The sequence below is a fragment of the Electrona antarctica genome (genome assembly GCF_951216825.1).
Source record: "Electrona antarctica genome assembly, chromosome: 16".
NCBI lineage: Eukaryota > Metazoa > Chordata > Actinopteri > Myctophiformes > Myctophidae > Electrona > Electrona antarctica.
The window spans coordinates 36,107,119-36,123,606 of NC_136797.1; the positions used below are offsets into that span (position 1 = coordinate 36,107,119).

Genomic DNA, 16,488 nt, shown 5'->3' on the forward strand with positions numbered 1-16,488 from the left:
GCATGCCAAAGTTATAATTTTTTTCGGACGGCATACTATAGCATGTCGTTTTTCGTGATTCTGGACTATTTGAAAAAAAGATGAAAATCATGAAAAAAAGACTTACTATAGTTCATGGTTTCGGACGGCATACTATAGCATGTCGTTTTTCATGATTTTGGAGGATTTGAAAAAAAGATGAAAATCATGAAAAAACGACATACTATAGTCCATGGTTTGTCATATTTTCATGATTTTGGGACACTATGTCAGAGGCAGGACTTGAACCTGCAGCCTCCTGATTCCCAGGCAGGCTCTGTACCCAGTGAGCCACTGTGCATGCTGTTCTTAAAAGGCCGAATAGATAATGACAGAAGAGCCAGAGACTTGTTTCCATTGTGGTTCATAAACATTCGAACGTCTAGAGATAAACAACAGCAAAAGAAACAATAGACAAATCTCCTGTTATTTTATTTATTTTATTTTATTTTTGTATCAATGTTGTACTCAAAGGGAACAGCAGACTGTGTTGTGGCAGGTAGCAAGTAGATCAGTGACTTAGCACACTGGCTGCATGACCTGGAGATTGTGGGTTCAAACCCCACTCAAATCTTTACTTGCCAAAATCTGCCATTGACCCCCATTCGGAATTTCTCAAATTTAAAAGCACTATATTTCTAAAACTATGAAACATTTCAAAGATTCCTTTTCAGGCAAACATGTCCACCGTAAGATGAACCTAAATAGGTTTGAATGGGGTTTCTAGGTGTAAGTATGTAGGACTAGTAGCATGCCAAAGTTTGTGCTATTGCCATTGGGAATGCATTGGGCGTTTAACTTAAATAACTCAGAAACTACAAAACATTTCAAAGTAAAATGTTCCAGCATGTGTCTCCACAGAAAGCTGAATTATAAAAAGTGTGAATGGAGTTTCTAGGTGAAAGTGCTTTTTTGACGTGCCAATATCTGCCATTGAGCCCCATTGTAAATGTCTCAAATTTAAAAGCACTATATTTCTAAAACTATGAAACATTTCAAAGATTCCTTTTCAGGCAAACATGTCCACCGTAAGATGAACCTAAATAGGTTTGAATGGGGTTTCTAGGTGTAAGTATGTAGGACTAGTAGCATGCCAAAGTTTGTGCTATTGCCATTGGGAATGCATTGGGCGTTTAACTTAAATAACTCAGAAACTACAAAATATTTCAAAGTAAAAAGTTCCAGCATGTGTCTCCACAGAAAGCTGAATTATAAAAAGTGTGAATGGAGTTTCTAGGTGAAAGTGCTTTTTTGACGTGCCAATATCTGCCATTGAGCCCCATTGTAAATGTCTCAAATTTGAAAGCACTATATTTCTAAAACGATGAAACATTTCAAAGATTCCTTTTCAGGCAAACATGTCCACCGTAAGATGAACCTAAATAGGTTTGAATGGGGTTTCTAGGTGTAAGTATGTAGTACTAGTAGCATGCCAAAGTTTGTGCTATTGCCATTGGGAATGCATTGGGCGTTTAACTTAAATAACTCAGAAACTACAAAACATTTCAAAGTAAAAAGTTCCAGCATGTGTCTCCACAGTAAGCTGAATTATAAAACGTGTGAATGGAGTTTCTAGGTGAAAGTGATTTTGACGTGCCACTATCTGCCATTATAAATTTCTCACATTTAAAGCACTTTATTTCTAAAACTATGAAACATTTCAAAGATTCCTTTTCAGGCAAACATGTCCACCGTAAGATGAACCTAAATAGGTTTGAATGGGGATTCTAGGTGTAAGTATGTAGGACTAGTAGCATGCCAAAGTTATAATTTTTTTCGGACGGCATACTATAGCATGTCGTTTTTTGTGATTTTGGACTATTTGAAAAAAAGATGAAAATCATGAAAAAACGACATACTATAGTTCATGGTTTCGGACGGCATACTATAGCATGTCGTTTTTCGTGATTTTGGACTATTTGAAAAAAAGATGAAAATCATGAAAAAAAGACTTACTATAGTTCATGGTTTCGGACGGCATACTATAGCATGTCATTTTTCATGATTTTGGAGGATTTGAAAAAAAGATGAAAATCATGAAAAAACGACATACTATAGTCCATGGTTTGTCATATTTTCATGATTTTGGGACACTATGTCAGAGGCAGGACTTGAACCTGCAGCCTCCTGATTCCCAGGCAGGCTCTGTACCCAGTGAGCCACTGTGCATGCTGTTCTTAAAAGGCCGAATAGATAATGACAGAAGAGCCAGAGACTTGTTTCCATTGTGGTTCATAAACATTCGAACGTCTAGAGATAAACAACAGCAAAAGAAACAATAAACAAATCTCCTGTTATTTTATTTATTTTATTTTATTTTTGTATCAATGTTGTACTCAAAGGGAACAGCAGACTGTGTTGTGGCAGGTAGCAAGTAGATCAGTGACTTAGCACACTGGCTGCATGACCTGGAGATTGTGGGTTCAAACCCCACTCAAATCTTTACTTGCCAAAATCTGCCATTGACCCCCATTCTGAATTTCTCAAATTTAAAAGCACTATATTTCTAAAACTATGAAACATTTCAAAGATTCCTTTTCAGGCAAACATGTCCACCGTAAGATGAACCTAAATAGGTTTGAATGGGGTTTCTAGGTGTAAGTATGTAGGATAGTAGCATGCCAAAGTTTGTGCTATTGCCATTGGGAATGCATTGGGCGTTTAACTTAAATAACTCAGAAACTACAAAACATTTCAAAGTAAAATGTTCCAGCATGTGTCTCCACAGAAAGCTGAATTATAAAAAGTGTGAATGGAGTTTCTAGGTGAAAGTGCTTTTTTGACGTGCCAATATCTGCCATTGAGCCCCATTGTAAATGTCTCAAATTTAAAAGCACTATATTTCTAAAACTATGAAACATTTCAAAGATTCCTTTTCAGGCAAACATGTCCACCGTAAGATGAACCTAAATAGGTTTGAATGGGGTTTCTAGGTGTAAGTATGTAGGACTAGTAGCATGCCAAAGTTTGTGCTATTGCCATTGGGAATGCATTGGGCGTTTAACTTAAATAACTCAGAAACTACAAAACATTTCAAAGTAAAAAGTTCCAGCATGTGTCTCCACAGAAAGCTGAATTATAAAAAGTGTGAATGGAGTTTCTAGGTGAAAGTGCTTTTTTGACGTGCCAATATCTGCCATTGAGCCCCATTGTAAATGTCTCAAATTTGAAAGCACTATATTTCTAAAACGATGAAACATTTCAAAGATTCCTTTTCAGGCAAACATGTCCACCGTAAGATGAACCTAAATAGGTTTGAATGGGGTTTTCTAGGTGTAAGTATGTAGGACTAGTAGCATGCCAAAGTTTGTGCTATTGCCATTGGGAATGCATTGGGCGTTTAACTTAAATAACTCAGAAACTACAAAACATTTCAAAGTAAAAAGTTCCAGCATGTGTCTCCACAGTAAGCTGAATTATAAAACGTGTGAATGGAGTTTCTAGGTGAAAGTGATTTTGACGTGCCACTATCTGCCATTATAAATTTCTCACATTTAAAGCACTATATTTCTAAAACTATGAAACATTTCAAAGATTCCTTTTCAGGCAAACATGTCCACCATAAGATGAACCTAAATAGGTTTGAATGGGGATTCTAGGTGTAAGTATGTAGGACTAGTAGCATGCCAAAGTTATAATTTTTTTCGGACGGCATACTATAGCATGTCGTTTTTCGTGATTTTGGACTATTTGAAAAAAAGATGAAAATCATGAAAAAAAGACTTACTATAGTTCATGGTTTCGGACGGCATATAGCATGTCATTTTTCATGATTTTGGAGGATTTGAAAAAAAGATGAAAATCATGAAAAAACGACATACTATAGTCCATGGTTTGTCATATTTTCATGATTTTGGGACACTATGTCAGAGGCAGGACTTGAACCTGCAGCCTCCTGATTCCCAGGCAGGCTCTGTACCCAGTGAGCCACTGTGCATGCTGTTCTTAAAAGGCCGAATAGATAATGACAGAAGAGCCAGAGACTTGTTTCCATTGTGGTTCATAAACATTCGAACGTCTAGAGATAAACAACAGCAAAAGAAACAATAAACAAATCTCCTGTTATTTTATTTATTTTATTTTATTTTTGTATCAATGTTGTACTCAAAGGGAACAGCAGACTGTGTTGTGGCAGGTAGCAAGTAGATCAGTGACTTAGCACACTGGCTGCATGACCTGGAGATTGTGGGTTCAAACCCCACTCAAATCTTTACTTGCCAAAATCTGCCATTGACCCCCATTCTGAATTTCTCAAATTTAAAAGCACTATATTTCTAAAACTATGAAACATTTCAAAGATTCCTTTTCAGGCAAACATGTCCACCGTAAGATGAACCTAAATAGGTTTGAATGGGGTTTCTAGGTGTAAGTATGTAGGATAGTAGCATGCCAAAGTTTGTGCTATTGCCATTGGGAATGCATTGGGCGTTTAACTTAAATAACTCAGAAACTACAAAACATTTCAAAGTAAAATGTTCCAGCATGTGTCTCCACAGAAAGCTGAATTATAAAAAGTGTGAATGGAGTTTCTAGGTGAAAGTGCTTTTTTGACGTGCCAATATCTGCCATTGAGCCCCATTGTAAATGTCTCAAATTTAAAAGCACTATATTTCTAAAACTATGAAACATTTCAAAGATTCCTTTTCAGGCAAACATGTCCACCGTAAGATGAACCTAAATAGGTTTGAATGGGGTTTCTAGGTGTAAGTATGTAGGACTAGTAGCATGCCAAAGTTTGTGCTATTGCCATTGGGAATGCATTGGGCGTTTAACTTAAATAACTCAGAAACTACAAAACATTTCAAAGTAAAAAGTTCCAGCATGTGTCTCCACAGAAAGCTGAATTATAAAAAGTGTGAATGGAGTTTCTAGGTGAAAGTGCTTTTTTGACGTGCCAATATCTGCCATTGAGCCCCATTGTAAATGTCTCAAATTTGAAAGCACTATATTTCTAAAACGATGAAACATTTCAAAGATTCCTTTTCAGGCAAACATGTCCACCGTAAGATGAACCTAAATAGGTTTGAATGGGGTTTCTAGGTGTAAGTATGTAGGACTAGTAGCATGCCAAAGTTTGTGCTATTGCCATTGGGAATGCATTGGGCGTTTAACTTAAATAACTCAGAAACTACAAAACATTTCAAAGTAAACAGTTCCAGCATGTGTCTCCACAGTAAGCTGAATTATAAAACGTGTGAATGGAGTTTCTAGGTGAAAGTGATTTTGACGTGCCACTATCTGCCATTATAAATTTCTCACATTTAAAGCACTATATTTCTAAAACTATGAAACATTTCAAAGATTCCTTTTCAGGCAAACATGTCCACCATAAGATGAACCTAAATAGGTTTGAATGGGGATTCTAGGTGTAAGTATGTAGGACTAGTAGCATGCCAAAGTTATAATTTTTTTCGGACGGCATACTATAGCATGTCGTTTTTCGTGATTTTGGACTATTTGAAAAAAATATGAAAATCATGAAAAAAAGACTTACTATAGTTCATGGTTTCGGACGGCATACTATAGCATGTCATTTTTCATGATTTTGGAGGATTTGAAAAAAAGATGAAAATCATGAAAAAACGACATACTATAGTCCATGGTTTGTCATATTTTCATGATTTTGGGACACTATGTCAGAGGCAGGACTTGAACCTGCAGCCTCCTGATTCCCAGGCAGGCTCTGTACCCAGTGAGCCACTGTGCATGCTGTTCTTAAAAGGCCGAATAGATAATGACAGAAGAGCCAGAGACTTGTTTCCATTGTGGTTCATAAACATTCGAACGTCTAGAGATAAACAACAGCAAAAGAAACAATAGACAAATCTCCTGTTATTTTATTTTTTGTATTCTATTTTTGTATCAATGTTGTACTCAAAGGGAACAGCAGACTGTGTTGTGGCAGGTAGCAAGTAGATCAGTGACTTAGCACACTGGCTGCATGACCTGGGGATTGTGGGTTCAAACCCCACTCAAATCTTTACTTGCCAAAATCTGCCATTGACCCCCATTCTGAATTTCTCAAATTTAAAAGCACTATATTTCTAAAACTATGAAACATTTCAAAGATTCCTTTTCAGGCAAACATGTCCACCGTAAGATGAACCTAAATAGGTTTGAATGGGGTTTCTAGGTGTAAGTATGTAGGACTAGTAGCATGCCAAAGTTTGTGCTATTGTCATTGGGAATGCATTGGGCGTTTAACTTAAATAACTCAGAAACTACAAAACATTTCAAAGTAAAAAGTTCCAGCATGTGTCTCCACAGAAAGCTGAATTATAAAAAGTGTGAATGGAGTTTCTAGGTGAAAGTGCTTTTTTGACGTGCCAATATCTGCCATTGAGCCCCATTGTAAATGTCTCAAATTTGAAAGCACTATATTTCTAAAACGATGAAACATTTCAAAGATTCCTTTTCAGGCAAACATGTCCACCGTAAGATGAACCTAAATAGGTTTGAATGGGGTTTCTAGGTGTAAGTATGTAGGACTAGTAGCATGCCAAAGTTTGTGCTATTGCCATTGGGAATGCATTGGGCGTTTAACTTAAATAACTCAGAAACTACAAAACATTTCAAAGTAAAAAGTTCCAGCATGTGTCTCCACAGAAAGCTGTATTATAAAAAGTGTGAATGGAGTTTCTAGGTGAAAGTGCTTTTTTGACGTGCCAATATCTGCCATTGAGCCCCATTGTAAATGTCTCAAATTTGAAAGCACTATATTTCTAAAACGATGAAACATTTCAAAGATTCCTTTTCAGGCAAACATGTCCACCGTAAGATGAACCTAAATAGGTTTGAATGGGGTTTCTAGGTGTAAGTATGTAGGACTAGTAGCATGCCAAAGTTTGTGCTATTGCCATTGGGAATGCATTGGGCGTTTAACTTAAATAACTCAGAAACTACAAAACATTTCAAAGTAAAAAGTTCCAGCATGTGTCTCCACAGAAAGCTGAATTATAAAAAGTGTGAATGGAGTTTCTAGGTGAAAGTGCTTTTTTGACGTGCCAATATCTGCCATTGAGCCCCATTGTAAATGTCTCAAATTTGAAAGCACTATATTTCTAAAACGATGAAACATTTCAAAGATTCCTTTTCAAGCAAACATGTCCACCGTAAGATGAACCTAAATAGGTTTGAATGGGGTTTCTAGGTGTAAGTATGTAGGACTAGTAGCATGCCAAAGTTTGTGCTATTGCCATTGGGAATGCATTGGGCGTTTAACTTAAATAACTCAGAAACTACAAAACATTTCAAAGTAAAAAGTTACAGCATGTGTCTCCACAGTAAGCTGAATTATAAAACGTGTGAATGGAGTTTCTAGGTGAAAGTGCTTTTTTGACGTGCCAATATCTGCCATTGAGCCCCATTGTAAATGTCTCAAATTTGAAAGCACTATATTTCTAAAACCTTGAAACATTTCAAAGATTCCTTTTCAGGCAAACATGTCCACCGTAAGATGAACCTAAATAGGTTTGAATGGGGTTTCTAGGTGTAAGTATGTAGTACTAGTAGCATCCCAAAGTTTGTGCTATTGCCATTGGGAATGCATTGGGCGTTTAACTTAAATAACTCAGAAACTACAAAACATTTCAAAGTAAAAAGTTCCAGCATGTGTCTCCACAGAAAGCTGAATTATAAAAAGTGTGAATGGAGTTTCTAGGTGAAAGTGCTTTTTTGACGTGCCAATATCTGCCAGTGAGCCCCATTGTAAATGTCTCAAATTTGAAAGCACTATATTTCTAAAACGATGAAACATTTCAAAGATTCCTTTTCAGGCAAACATGTCCACCGTAAGATGAACCTAAATAGGTTTGAATGGGGTTTCTAGGTGTAAGTATGTAGGACTAGTAGCATGCCAAAGTTTGTGCTATTGCCATTGGGAATGCATTGGGCGTTTAACTTAAATAACTCAGAAACTACAAAACATTTCAAAGTAAAAAGTTCCAGCATGTGTCTCCACAGAAAGCTGAATTATAAAAAGTGTGAATGGAGTTTCTAGTTGAAAGTGCTTTTTTGACGTGCCAATATCTGCCATTGAGCCCCATTGTAAATGTCTCAAATTTGAAAGCACTCTATTTCTAAAACGATGAAACATTTCAAAGATTCCTTTTCAGGCAAACATGTCCACTGTAAGATGAACCTAAATAGGTTTGAATGGGGTTTCTAGGTGTAAGTATGTAGGACTAGTAGCATGCCAAAGTGTGTGCTATTGCCATTGGGAATGCATTGGGCGTTTAACTTAAATAACTCAGAAACTACAAAACATTTCAAAGTAAAAAGTTCCAGCATGTGTCTCCACAGTAAGCTGAATTATAAAACGTGTGAATGGAGTTTCTAGGTGAAAGTGATTTTGACGTGCCACTATCTGCCATTATAAATTTCTCACATTTAAAGCACTATATTTCTAAAACGATGAAACATTTCAAAGATTCCTTTTCAGGCAAACATGTCCACCGTAAGATGAACCTAAATAGGTTTGAATGGGGTTTCTAGGTGTAAGTATGTAGGACTAGTAGCATGCCAAAGTTTGTGCTATTGCCATTGGGAATGCATTGGGCGTTTAACTTAAATAACTCAGAAACTACAAAACATTTCAAAGTAAAAAGTTCCAGCATGTGTCTCCACAGAAAGCTGAATTATAAAAAGTGTGAATGGAGTTTCTAGGTGAAAGTGCTTTTTTGACGTGCCAATATCTGCCAGTGAGCCCCATTGTAAATGTCTCAAATTTGAAAGCACTATATTTCTAAAACGATGAAACATTTCAAAGATTCCTTTTCAGGCAAACATGTCCACCGTAAGATGAACCTAAATAGGTTTGAATGGGGTTTCTAGGTGTAAGTATGTAGGACTAGTAGCATGCCAAAGTTTGTGCTATTGCCATTGGGAATGCATTGGGCGTTTAACTTAAATAACTCAGAAACTACAAAACATTTCAAAGTAAAAAGTTCCAGCATGTGTCTCCACAGAAAGCTGAATTATAAAAAGTGTGAATGGAGTTTCTAGTGCTTTTTTGACGTGCCAATATCTGCCATTGATCCCATTATAAATTTCTCAAATTTAAAGTTTCTGAAACTATTTTTTTTTTATCATCAAAAACTGAATGAAAAATGAAAATCGTCTGAGGGTTAAAGTAGTCAATTGTCTGAAAATGTCTCAAAGTTTATTTTAATGTTTTCTAGAAGATCTTTGCCCCCCCCCCCACCCCCCAGAAAGAAGACAGAGAGAAGAATGATTCAAATCATCCGGTTTATTTTCTCTATAATCTTAACAGGTTTGCAGGTTTTGACAAACATTTAGAAAAGATATAAAACTAACAAAAATGACGAGCATGAGTCATGCTCTAAAGACTCAAACACAACAAACAGAAAAACAAAGCTTTTCCACAATTAAAGAATAAATAGTTGAAATCTGACATGGCTCCAACAAAAACAAACGCATATAGTCCTCAGTCTGCATGGCAATAATAGGTCCTAAGTTATATTAAGTCCAAGTTATATTTAGTTGCATTTCAGTGTTGTCTTTGAAAAAGAAAAAAAAAAAAAGGAAGGAAGAATATCCTACACATGGGATAGATTGAGGAGTGAAATTGTTCCGTGGCCAACAAGAAACCAGAGTTCTTGTCAGAGCACCCTCCTGTAAGATTGGAAAAGGCTAGATCATTGGCTCCTCTGGCTGGAAAACCAATGAAGAATAGTAGCAATAATAGTCCTTTTTTTGGGTCTCTCGAGTAAGACTGTTGAGTCACCCTCAAATTCAAGGAAAGAGGGTGCCTTTGTTTTGCAAATGGGTTTTTTGTTTGTTTACGCTCTCATAACAACCAACACTGCGGAAGGGGACGCACGTCATAAAAAACAAACTCATTAAAAAAGCGAGCTGATCTACAAGCTCACTACTAATCGCATTGCGACGCATTGAGCTTGTAGATGGGCTGTTTTCACTGTTTGGGGAACATTTTAAAAGTATAAATTCTGAGTTCGGATGGCCCAGATTAGACCGAGCTGTAGCGTATGGAAACAAACAAGAAACCCGAAACCCATGAAATGCGTTACACTGCATGAGAACCCAGGAATGAAGTTCCTTCCTGTCAGAAAGACAAACTTGGGCACATTTCCAATTTGCCGAGTTTGATTTGCCCAAGATTTGGGGTTTGTTTACAAATAATTATATCTGTTGTGCGACACCTGCATACAACCAAATATAACTCAGGCTTTATGTTACAGATATGTAAAAGAAAAGGAAAAGCACATCACGTTAGGAATAGATAATGGTCACATGGAATGATGAGGTCTTGGAGAAAGCCCTCAAGGTTGGTGGTGTGTACGTCGCTGTGTGTGCATTGTCTAGTTTTATTGTGTAACCGTTTGTATGATGATATTCAAGTAAACACATGCAAAGCTTCAACCCTGTCCGAGTCTTCACTTTTGGGTTTTTCCTACATAAAAAGGTGTCTAATAGTCCATGCAGACTATGTGTGACTATGTATAGGTGTGCTTCCTGTGTACGAGTGTTATAACGCAGTTCTAGTCTATATCAAGATCAGAGTCCTCGTCGCTCTCGTTTTGACCGATGACTCCGTTGCGAATAGTCTTTGCGGCGAAGGCAGACTTGTCCGGCAGCAGGCCGTACTCCTGCAGCAGGGCCTCCAGGTCGACAGCAAAGAAGTCCTCTCCTAGTTGGTCAGTCACGCGCACAAAGTTGCCTATCAGATCCCCACCTTTGTAGACCAGCAGGGCAGGAAGAGCACTGCCTCTGAACAGGTCACTGGTGCTGATGGCCGAGCTGCGCACACTGCAGAACTTGACCAGCGGGTACTCCTGGGCCAAGCAGAGGAGGCTGCCGCTCATGGCCTCGCAGCCTGGGATGTTTGGCTCGTGTATGTGGATCATGACCAGGGTGCTTTTGTCCTCCATGTCCAGCGCCTCCAGGAACTCCTCTCCGCTGGCCAACTCAAAGACCTGCTCGAAGCGCTTGCCGCGGCACAGCTGGCGTCGCATCTGCTCAATGCGCTGCATGCGGTAGTGCTGCAGGAAGTCCTCGTCATCCTGGCCCTCCTGAAGCATGTTGTACTCCTGCATTGTCATCTGTGAGGAAGGGTTTTGGATGTTTGTATTACATGTGCTATAGATCACAGCTGATCACACCTACCTCTCCTTCACCAAAGCATTTTTTCAGGGCTCTAAATTGGCCACTCTCTATATAAAAATGAGCAATCAAAACAGTTCTGCATACTCACTATAATAATGGTTAATTTAGTATAACAATTTCTTAGTAACCGTACTAACCAAGGACACGTTTAAATCCAGTGGCATTCTAAATTAAGGCTTGCAGATGTTAGAGGGCTGAAGCATGCTAACAGATCAACTAAACTAGCACAAAATGTGAAATTGTGTTTTAGCACACAAAGTCTACTACCCTCACCCAAGGCAGTGCCTATACAAACTTCTGGGGCGGCGGTGGCTCAGCGGTAGAGTGGCTGGATGGTAACCACAAGGTTGCCAGTTCGAACCCGGGCTCTCCCGGTGAATGTAATGCACAATCTATGTAATGCGCCTTGGATAAAAGCGCTATATAAATGCACCATTTTTTCTAACACTTTTGAATGTAAAACATTTTCACTACTTAAATTGATTATGCAATGATGATGGTGTATGATGGTGTGTGTGTGTGTGTGTGTGTGTGTGTGTGTGTGTCCGGGGATAATCTCACAAACTTTCACATTTTCCTTGACTGTAAAATGCTAGTCTGCATTAAGTGTCTGCTAAATGCCTAAATTGTAAATGTGTTCCTCTACTGGTGTGTTTGAAAAACAAAAATCTACATTATAGATTTAAAAGCATTCACTGAACTCTCAAAGTTAAACGAATACCCAGTATTCATTGTACCGTGTACAAGCGGTTTAGCTTACTTTGCCTTTGATCTTGTCCTGTAGCTCTTTCTGTTTCAGTTTGTCTGCTTCTTCGTCCAGGTCAGAGCGACAGGTCATGGAAAGCTTCTTGATCAGTGTCTCCATCTCCTTCTTCTGCTCCAGTCGCTGCTCCACCTCCAGCTGTTTATATTTCCTCCAATCATTGATCACACCCTTTGGTCCTGAACACAAATAACAACCAATCATTGATCTATTGGTCCTGAACACAAATGACAAACGTCACCACAAATGTCTTATCCACAAGAAAACAATAAAGAATACAAACATTTTTTTAGGATGGGTCTGCTTGATAATGTATATTACTATGTACATTGATGTGTGAGACAGAGTGTAGGGATGCTGATGATTAAGCGTTTAACAGATACGAGTTGTAATCGATTCATTTATTATTTTAGTTCAAGAAAGTCAGACTACTATTTGCTATTGTATACAGTTCACGCTCATGTTTTATGCTGTCAATTTGTTCTTTTGGTAAAAAAAAATTCTTAGATCGTCATCACCATAAACACCCCTTCTATCCGTTTCTTTTAATCGCCTGTATCTCCTATTCCTTGTCCCAGATGGCATTTTTGGTTTATTCCACGGCAGGGAGCCGACGATGTGAAGCCCTCCACTGCACCGGCTTAGCTCCGTTTGCTAGAGGACCTGACCATGCATCGTCCTACTTCCTATTTTATGATCAGTACCGGAAGTCTGGAAATGTGGCTTTTCAAAATAAGAGCTAAACTGGGAAAAATGCTGGCGTGAATGATATCATAATTTGTCAATAAATGCTAGCACTGTAAGTGTTAAGATACCTGTGTTGACAGCACTTCCATCTGCGCTGTAATCTATTTCAGGCTCCAGGACATCCGGGTTACGGATGGTTTTGGTTTGCCCCTCCTCCTCTTCACCATCACTGCCTTCGTCTTCACTGCTGCTGTAATAGTACTGCAACTTCTCCCCCAGGAGTTTGTCATCCAGGGTCGTCATGACTACTGCTCACTAGAGAGAGAGAGAGAGAGGTGTCTCAGCAGACGAAAGCAGAGCTGATACAAAATATAGGTCTGTCTGTGTAGAGTGTAGACCTACTGTAGTAGTACATTATTGCTTTGGGCCTTAGTAAGTGTTAAACAGATAAAGTGACAGTTTATTCTTAGACTATTGCAGTGCACAATGCGTGCCTGTTCGGGAGAACAGACTTCACTTCTATACAATGATGAGGTGAAGTCGATCAGATGAACAGCTACTCTCCCCGTGCCAAGATATTCAAACAAAGGACATACAGACTGGAATTTATAGAATAATCATAGTGAATATTTGTATGTAAATAATGCATTACTACTAGTATAGCATGTTGTTGCTGTTGGGTGGAAACCTTGTCCAAATGTATTTATTATTTTAAAAACATTTTAAAGTGGTGAAAATAGCAGCTCTACAAGGCAGCTCACAACCCATTGCGACGTGTTGTGAGCTTGTACTACTACTTTTGTGTTAAACCTTTGGTTTAGTTGTATGATGAAATGTAGGGCATTAATTTACTCAAAAAAAGAAAATTAAAAAAATATGAAGATACAAGATACAAAATAGTAACCTAATATTTTTCAAACGCTTGTGCACAGACAAACCACCACTTGCCATTAGCAAACTCAGAAACAACAATAGCAGCAGCGCATCATGATTTGCATAAACCCAAAGATAGATAATCTTGTGGACATTGAGGCCACCAGCTCTATTGTTTTATCAACCACTCAAACCTCACAGATTAATGTCATTTAGACAGATTAAATGACTGTTCAACATGGTCAGTCAAGCATGGCTAACCAGGCTGGCAGCTGTCAAGGCAGGATTCATAAACTAGGATGAACAATAAAGTAACAACAATAATGCAGCTTTTGTCAGTAGACTTTGATTGATTCATTGATAGATTTTCCGAGATAAAGGTTAATCTGTCGGAGCAACGCCCAGTATCTGGGCGTTGCTCCGACAGATTAACGACGGGATTCTAACCCGAGTCTCCCTTGTGTTAAATCAACATCTTCATTTCTAGCATAAAGTTCAGGAGATAGTAGGCTTTGGGTCATCAGGCAAAGGCTTTGAGCCACTACTGCTACACCAGTCATTGTATAGAACAAGAACAGACTAGAAGTACAGGATCAATATTAAACACTTGAATCACTGTTATGGAAATAATATATGTCCATCCGGGTGAATGTATATCTTAGAAGTTTATTCAGAAGAACAGCAACAAGCAAACAACATCTCTCAGTCTAGCAGGCTTAGCCTGTATCACCCAAACTTTCTCTCTCAGTACATCTCTCTCTCGTCGTCTCCATCCCACTAGCCTCTCTCAGCTTCTCCCTAGGTCCTCTCTTATACCCCAGAAGCAGGTCCACAGATAAACATGACCTTCACAAAAGGTACAATACAGACGCCCCGACTGTCACCTCCCTCCTGAGACAGGAACTACCTAGTGATACCTATTCAGGCCCAACAGGGTCTCATAACAAACAATAGGTGTGACATGTTCTTTTACATACAGCTTGATCAAAGGGTTGATTGGATTAAGACAGGCTTTCAGGCCAAGGTGTCGTTGCTCACAGACACGACCAGACAGACTAGCATGGAACAATATACTATATAGATTTGAGTCTTCATATTTCCCACAACATCACTTACTGGACCCGAGTTGGTTCTGCACTTAGTTGGACCACTTTTTAATGTCTACTATACACCCAATCCCTTTACCTCAAAAATGTAATTGTGTTTGGTACCACCACTTGGTGCTCACAGATGGATCAGAGCTGGATAATTATATTTGAACAATTTGATTTAAAGTACAATGCTAGGGTTGGCACGTGAAATAACTAAATCTCCAACCCGGACAATTATTATTACACCAAACAGGTATTATTACTGTGACAAGAGACCATACACAATTATTGTTATTACACCAAATATTATCAAAGTATTATCCAAATCTGCACAGTGCGTTTTATGCTGTTTTAAGGGTAATAATTAATCTGCCTATGTTGGTTGTGGACAAAGAAGGTCCCACAACCTCCAGAGAGGAAAACCTGCAATCCAATTAGTTTGTTAACGACTTAATATTAGCGAACATGGCAGAACTACTAGCGCACAACTCACCGATCGCGACGTGTTATAAACTTGTAGATCTGTTAACGTTTTGTTCTTAAACATCTGTCTGTAAAATACATACGCATACAATGACGAACGTTTTAATGTGGTTAAAAGTAGGTCAAGAGGTCCCGAGGACCAATCTGTAGAGATGCTATCGTTAGCAAGCTATGCTAAGCTATCGCTAATTCGGATTCCGTGACATTTCCCCGTCAGACGAATGGCCCATAGTGGCATTCCTAACCCGTATTAATGTTGAATATCCATCCATCACTTACGTAATGGATTGTAATCATCATATTTACTAAAGTTGATCTTACCTTGTAATTTATTTCACCAGAGTTGACGTTCAAGCAGCACAGAAGCAGAACTGTGGATTTTATAGACTAGCGTATCATCTCTTCCTGACAACAAAGAAGAGGTCTCACCTCTCACCCAATCACCGCCAAAGCGGTACGTGACAGACAGCACCAATGCACCAATCATCATCCTGGAATTGCATGACAGACACCTCAACGCACCAATCATGTGACGTGAAGAGGGACGCGCCTCGTTTAGGAGGTGCTGAAATGTACACGTTGTCCCCCACTAGATGGCACTGTTAGACTCTGATACTGATACTGATAGCCATGTTCAGAATTCACAATTTTCTTTGTTTTATCTCAAATTCTCAATCTTTGCTCAATATAAATAGTCCCAGTGGTGTAAAGTAACTAAGTACATTTACTGTAAGTACTGTACTTACGTACAATTTTGAGGTACTGGTGTTTGTATTTCCAATGTCCAAATATTGTACATTTACTGAAGTGTTATTGGTATAAAGAAGACACTTAGTTGTTGAGACTGGACTGAAACTTTACTTGAGATAGTTGTTACACTACATTTCAAACTTTAGTTACTACTTTGTAGATTTTGAAAAACATACATTAAAATGTATACATTTTGGCCATTTGAAAATAGCCAATCTAAAAGCTCACCTATATGCGTCGGGATGTGTCGCATTGTGGGCTTGTACATCTGCTATTTTCAAAAGATTTTTAGTTGGAAACTTGAAATGGTACATTCTCTGCATAATGAGTGCTTTGTACTTTTTAAGTACATTTGGATGCCAATACTCTTGTACTTTTACTTAAGTACATTTTTAATTCCGGACTTTTACTTAACAGTCTTGGCTGGACATTAAGGCAAGAATCAAGTTGAAGAAGATAAAACAAACCCCAAACGTATTTTATTTAATGGCGCAATGTTCCGACCGTATAGGTCTCCATCAAGCAAATGCCATATATTTAGACCTATGAAAAGGTTAAAAAAAAATAACGTTGCTCCATTAAAGAAATTAAGTTTTGGGAGCTTTAAACCAGTGTGCAGATGTTTTACCTTCTTCTCCAAGTAAGTAGCCTAATTTAACCACTATTTTATACTTCAAA

At 38.3% G+C, this 16,488-nt stretch overlaps 1 protein-coding gene across 2 annotated transcripts; it reads right to left on the reverse strand.

Moving 5' to 3' along the window:
- Window positions 1-9,250: 9,250 nt before the first annotated feature.
- On the reverse strand, window positions 9,251-15,499 carry pdcl (phosducin-like). 2 transcript variants are annotated; one of them, XM_079524271.1, is made up of 4 exons: window positions 15,382-15,499; window positions 12,742-12,928; window positions 11,924-12,105; window positions 9,251-11,099 (listed from the first exon to the last, which is right to left on the reverse strand). In XM_079524271.1, the coding sequence occupies exons 2-4, from the start codon at window positions 12,914-12,916 to the stop codon at window positions 10,539-10,541; spliced, it is 918 nt and encodes a 305-aa protein (XP_079380397.1). In that variant the 5' UTR covers window positions 12,917-12,928; window positions 15,382-15,499; the 3' UTR covers window positions 9,251-10,538. The 2 variants fall into 2 exon arrangements, with proteins under 2 accessions (XP_079380397.1, XP_079380398.1); XM_079524272.1 differs by lacking the exon at window positions 15,382-15,499 and adding an exon at window positions 15,071-15,094.
- Between the last annotated feature and the right edge of the window lie 989 nt (window positions 15,500-16,488).

Bases quoted from the DNA above. Each gene is read 5' to 3' on its own strand.
- pdcl (XM_079524271.1), bottom strand. From the start codon at position 12,916: ATGACGACCCTGGATGACAAACTCCTGGGGGAGAAGTTGCAGTACTAT. The intron at 12,106-12,741 runs GTATCTTAACAC...ATTTGTGTTCAG, and splicing joins TGGAAGTGCTGTCAACACAG to GACCAAAGGGTGTGATCAAT. The intron at 11,100-11,923 runs GTAAGCTAAACC...CCTTCCTCACAG, and splicing joins AGGACAAGATCAAAGGCAAA to ATGACAATGCAGGAGTACAA.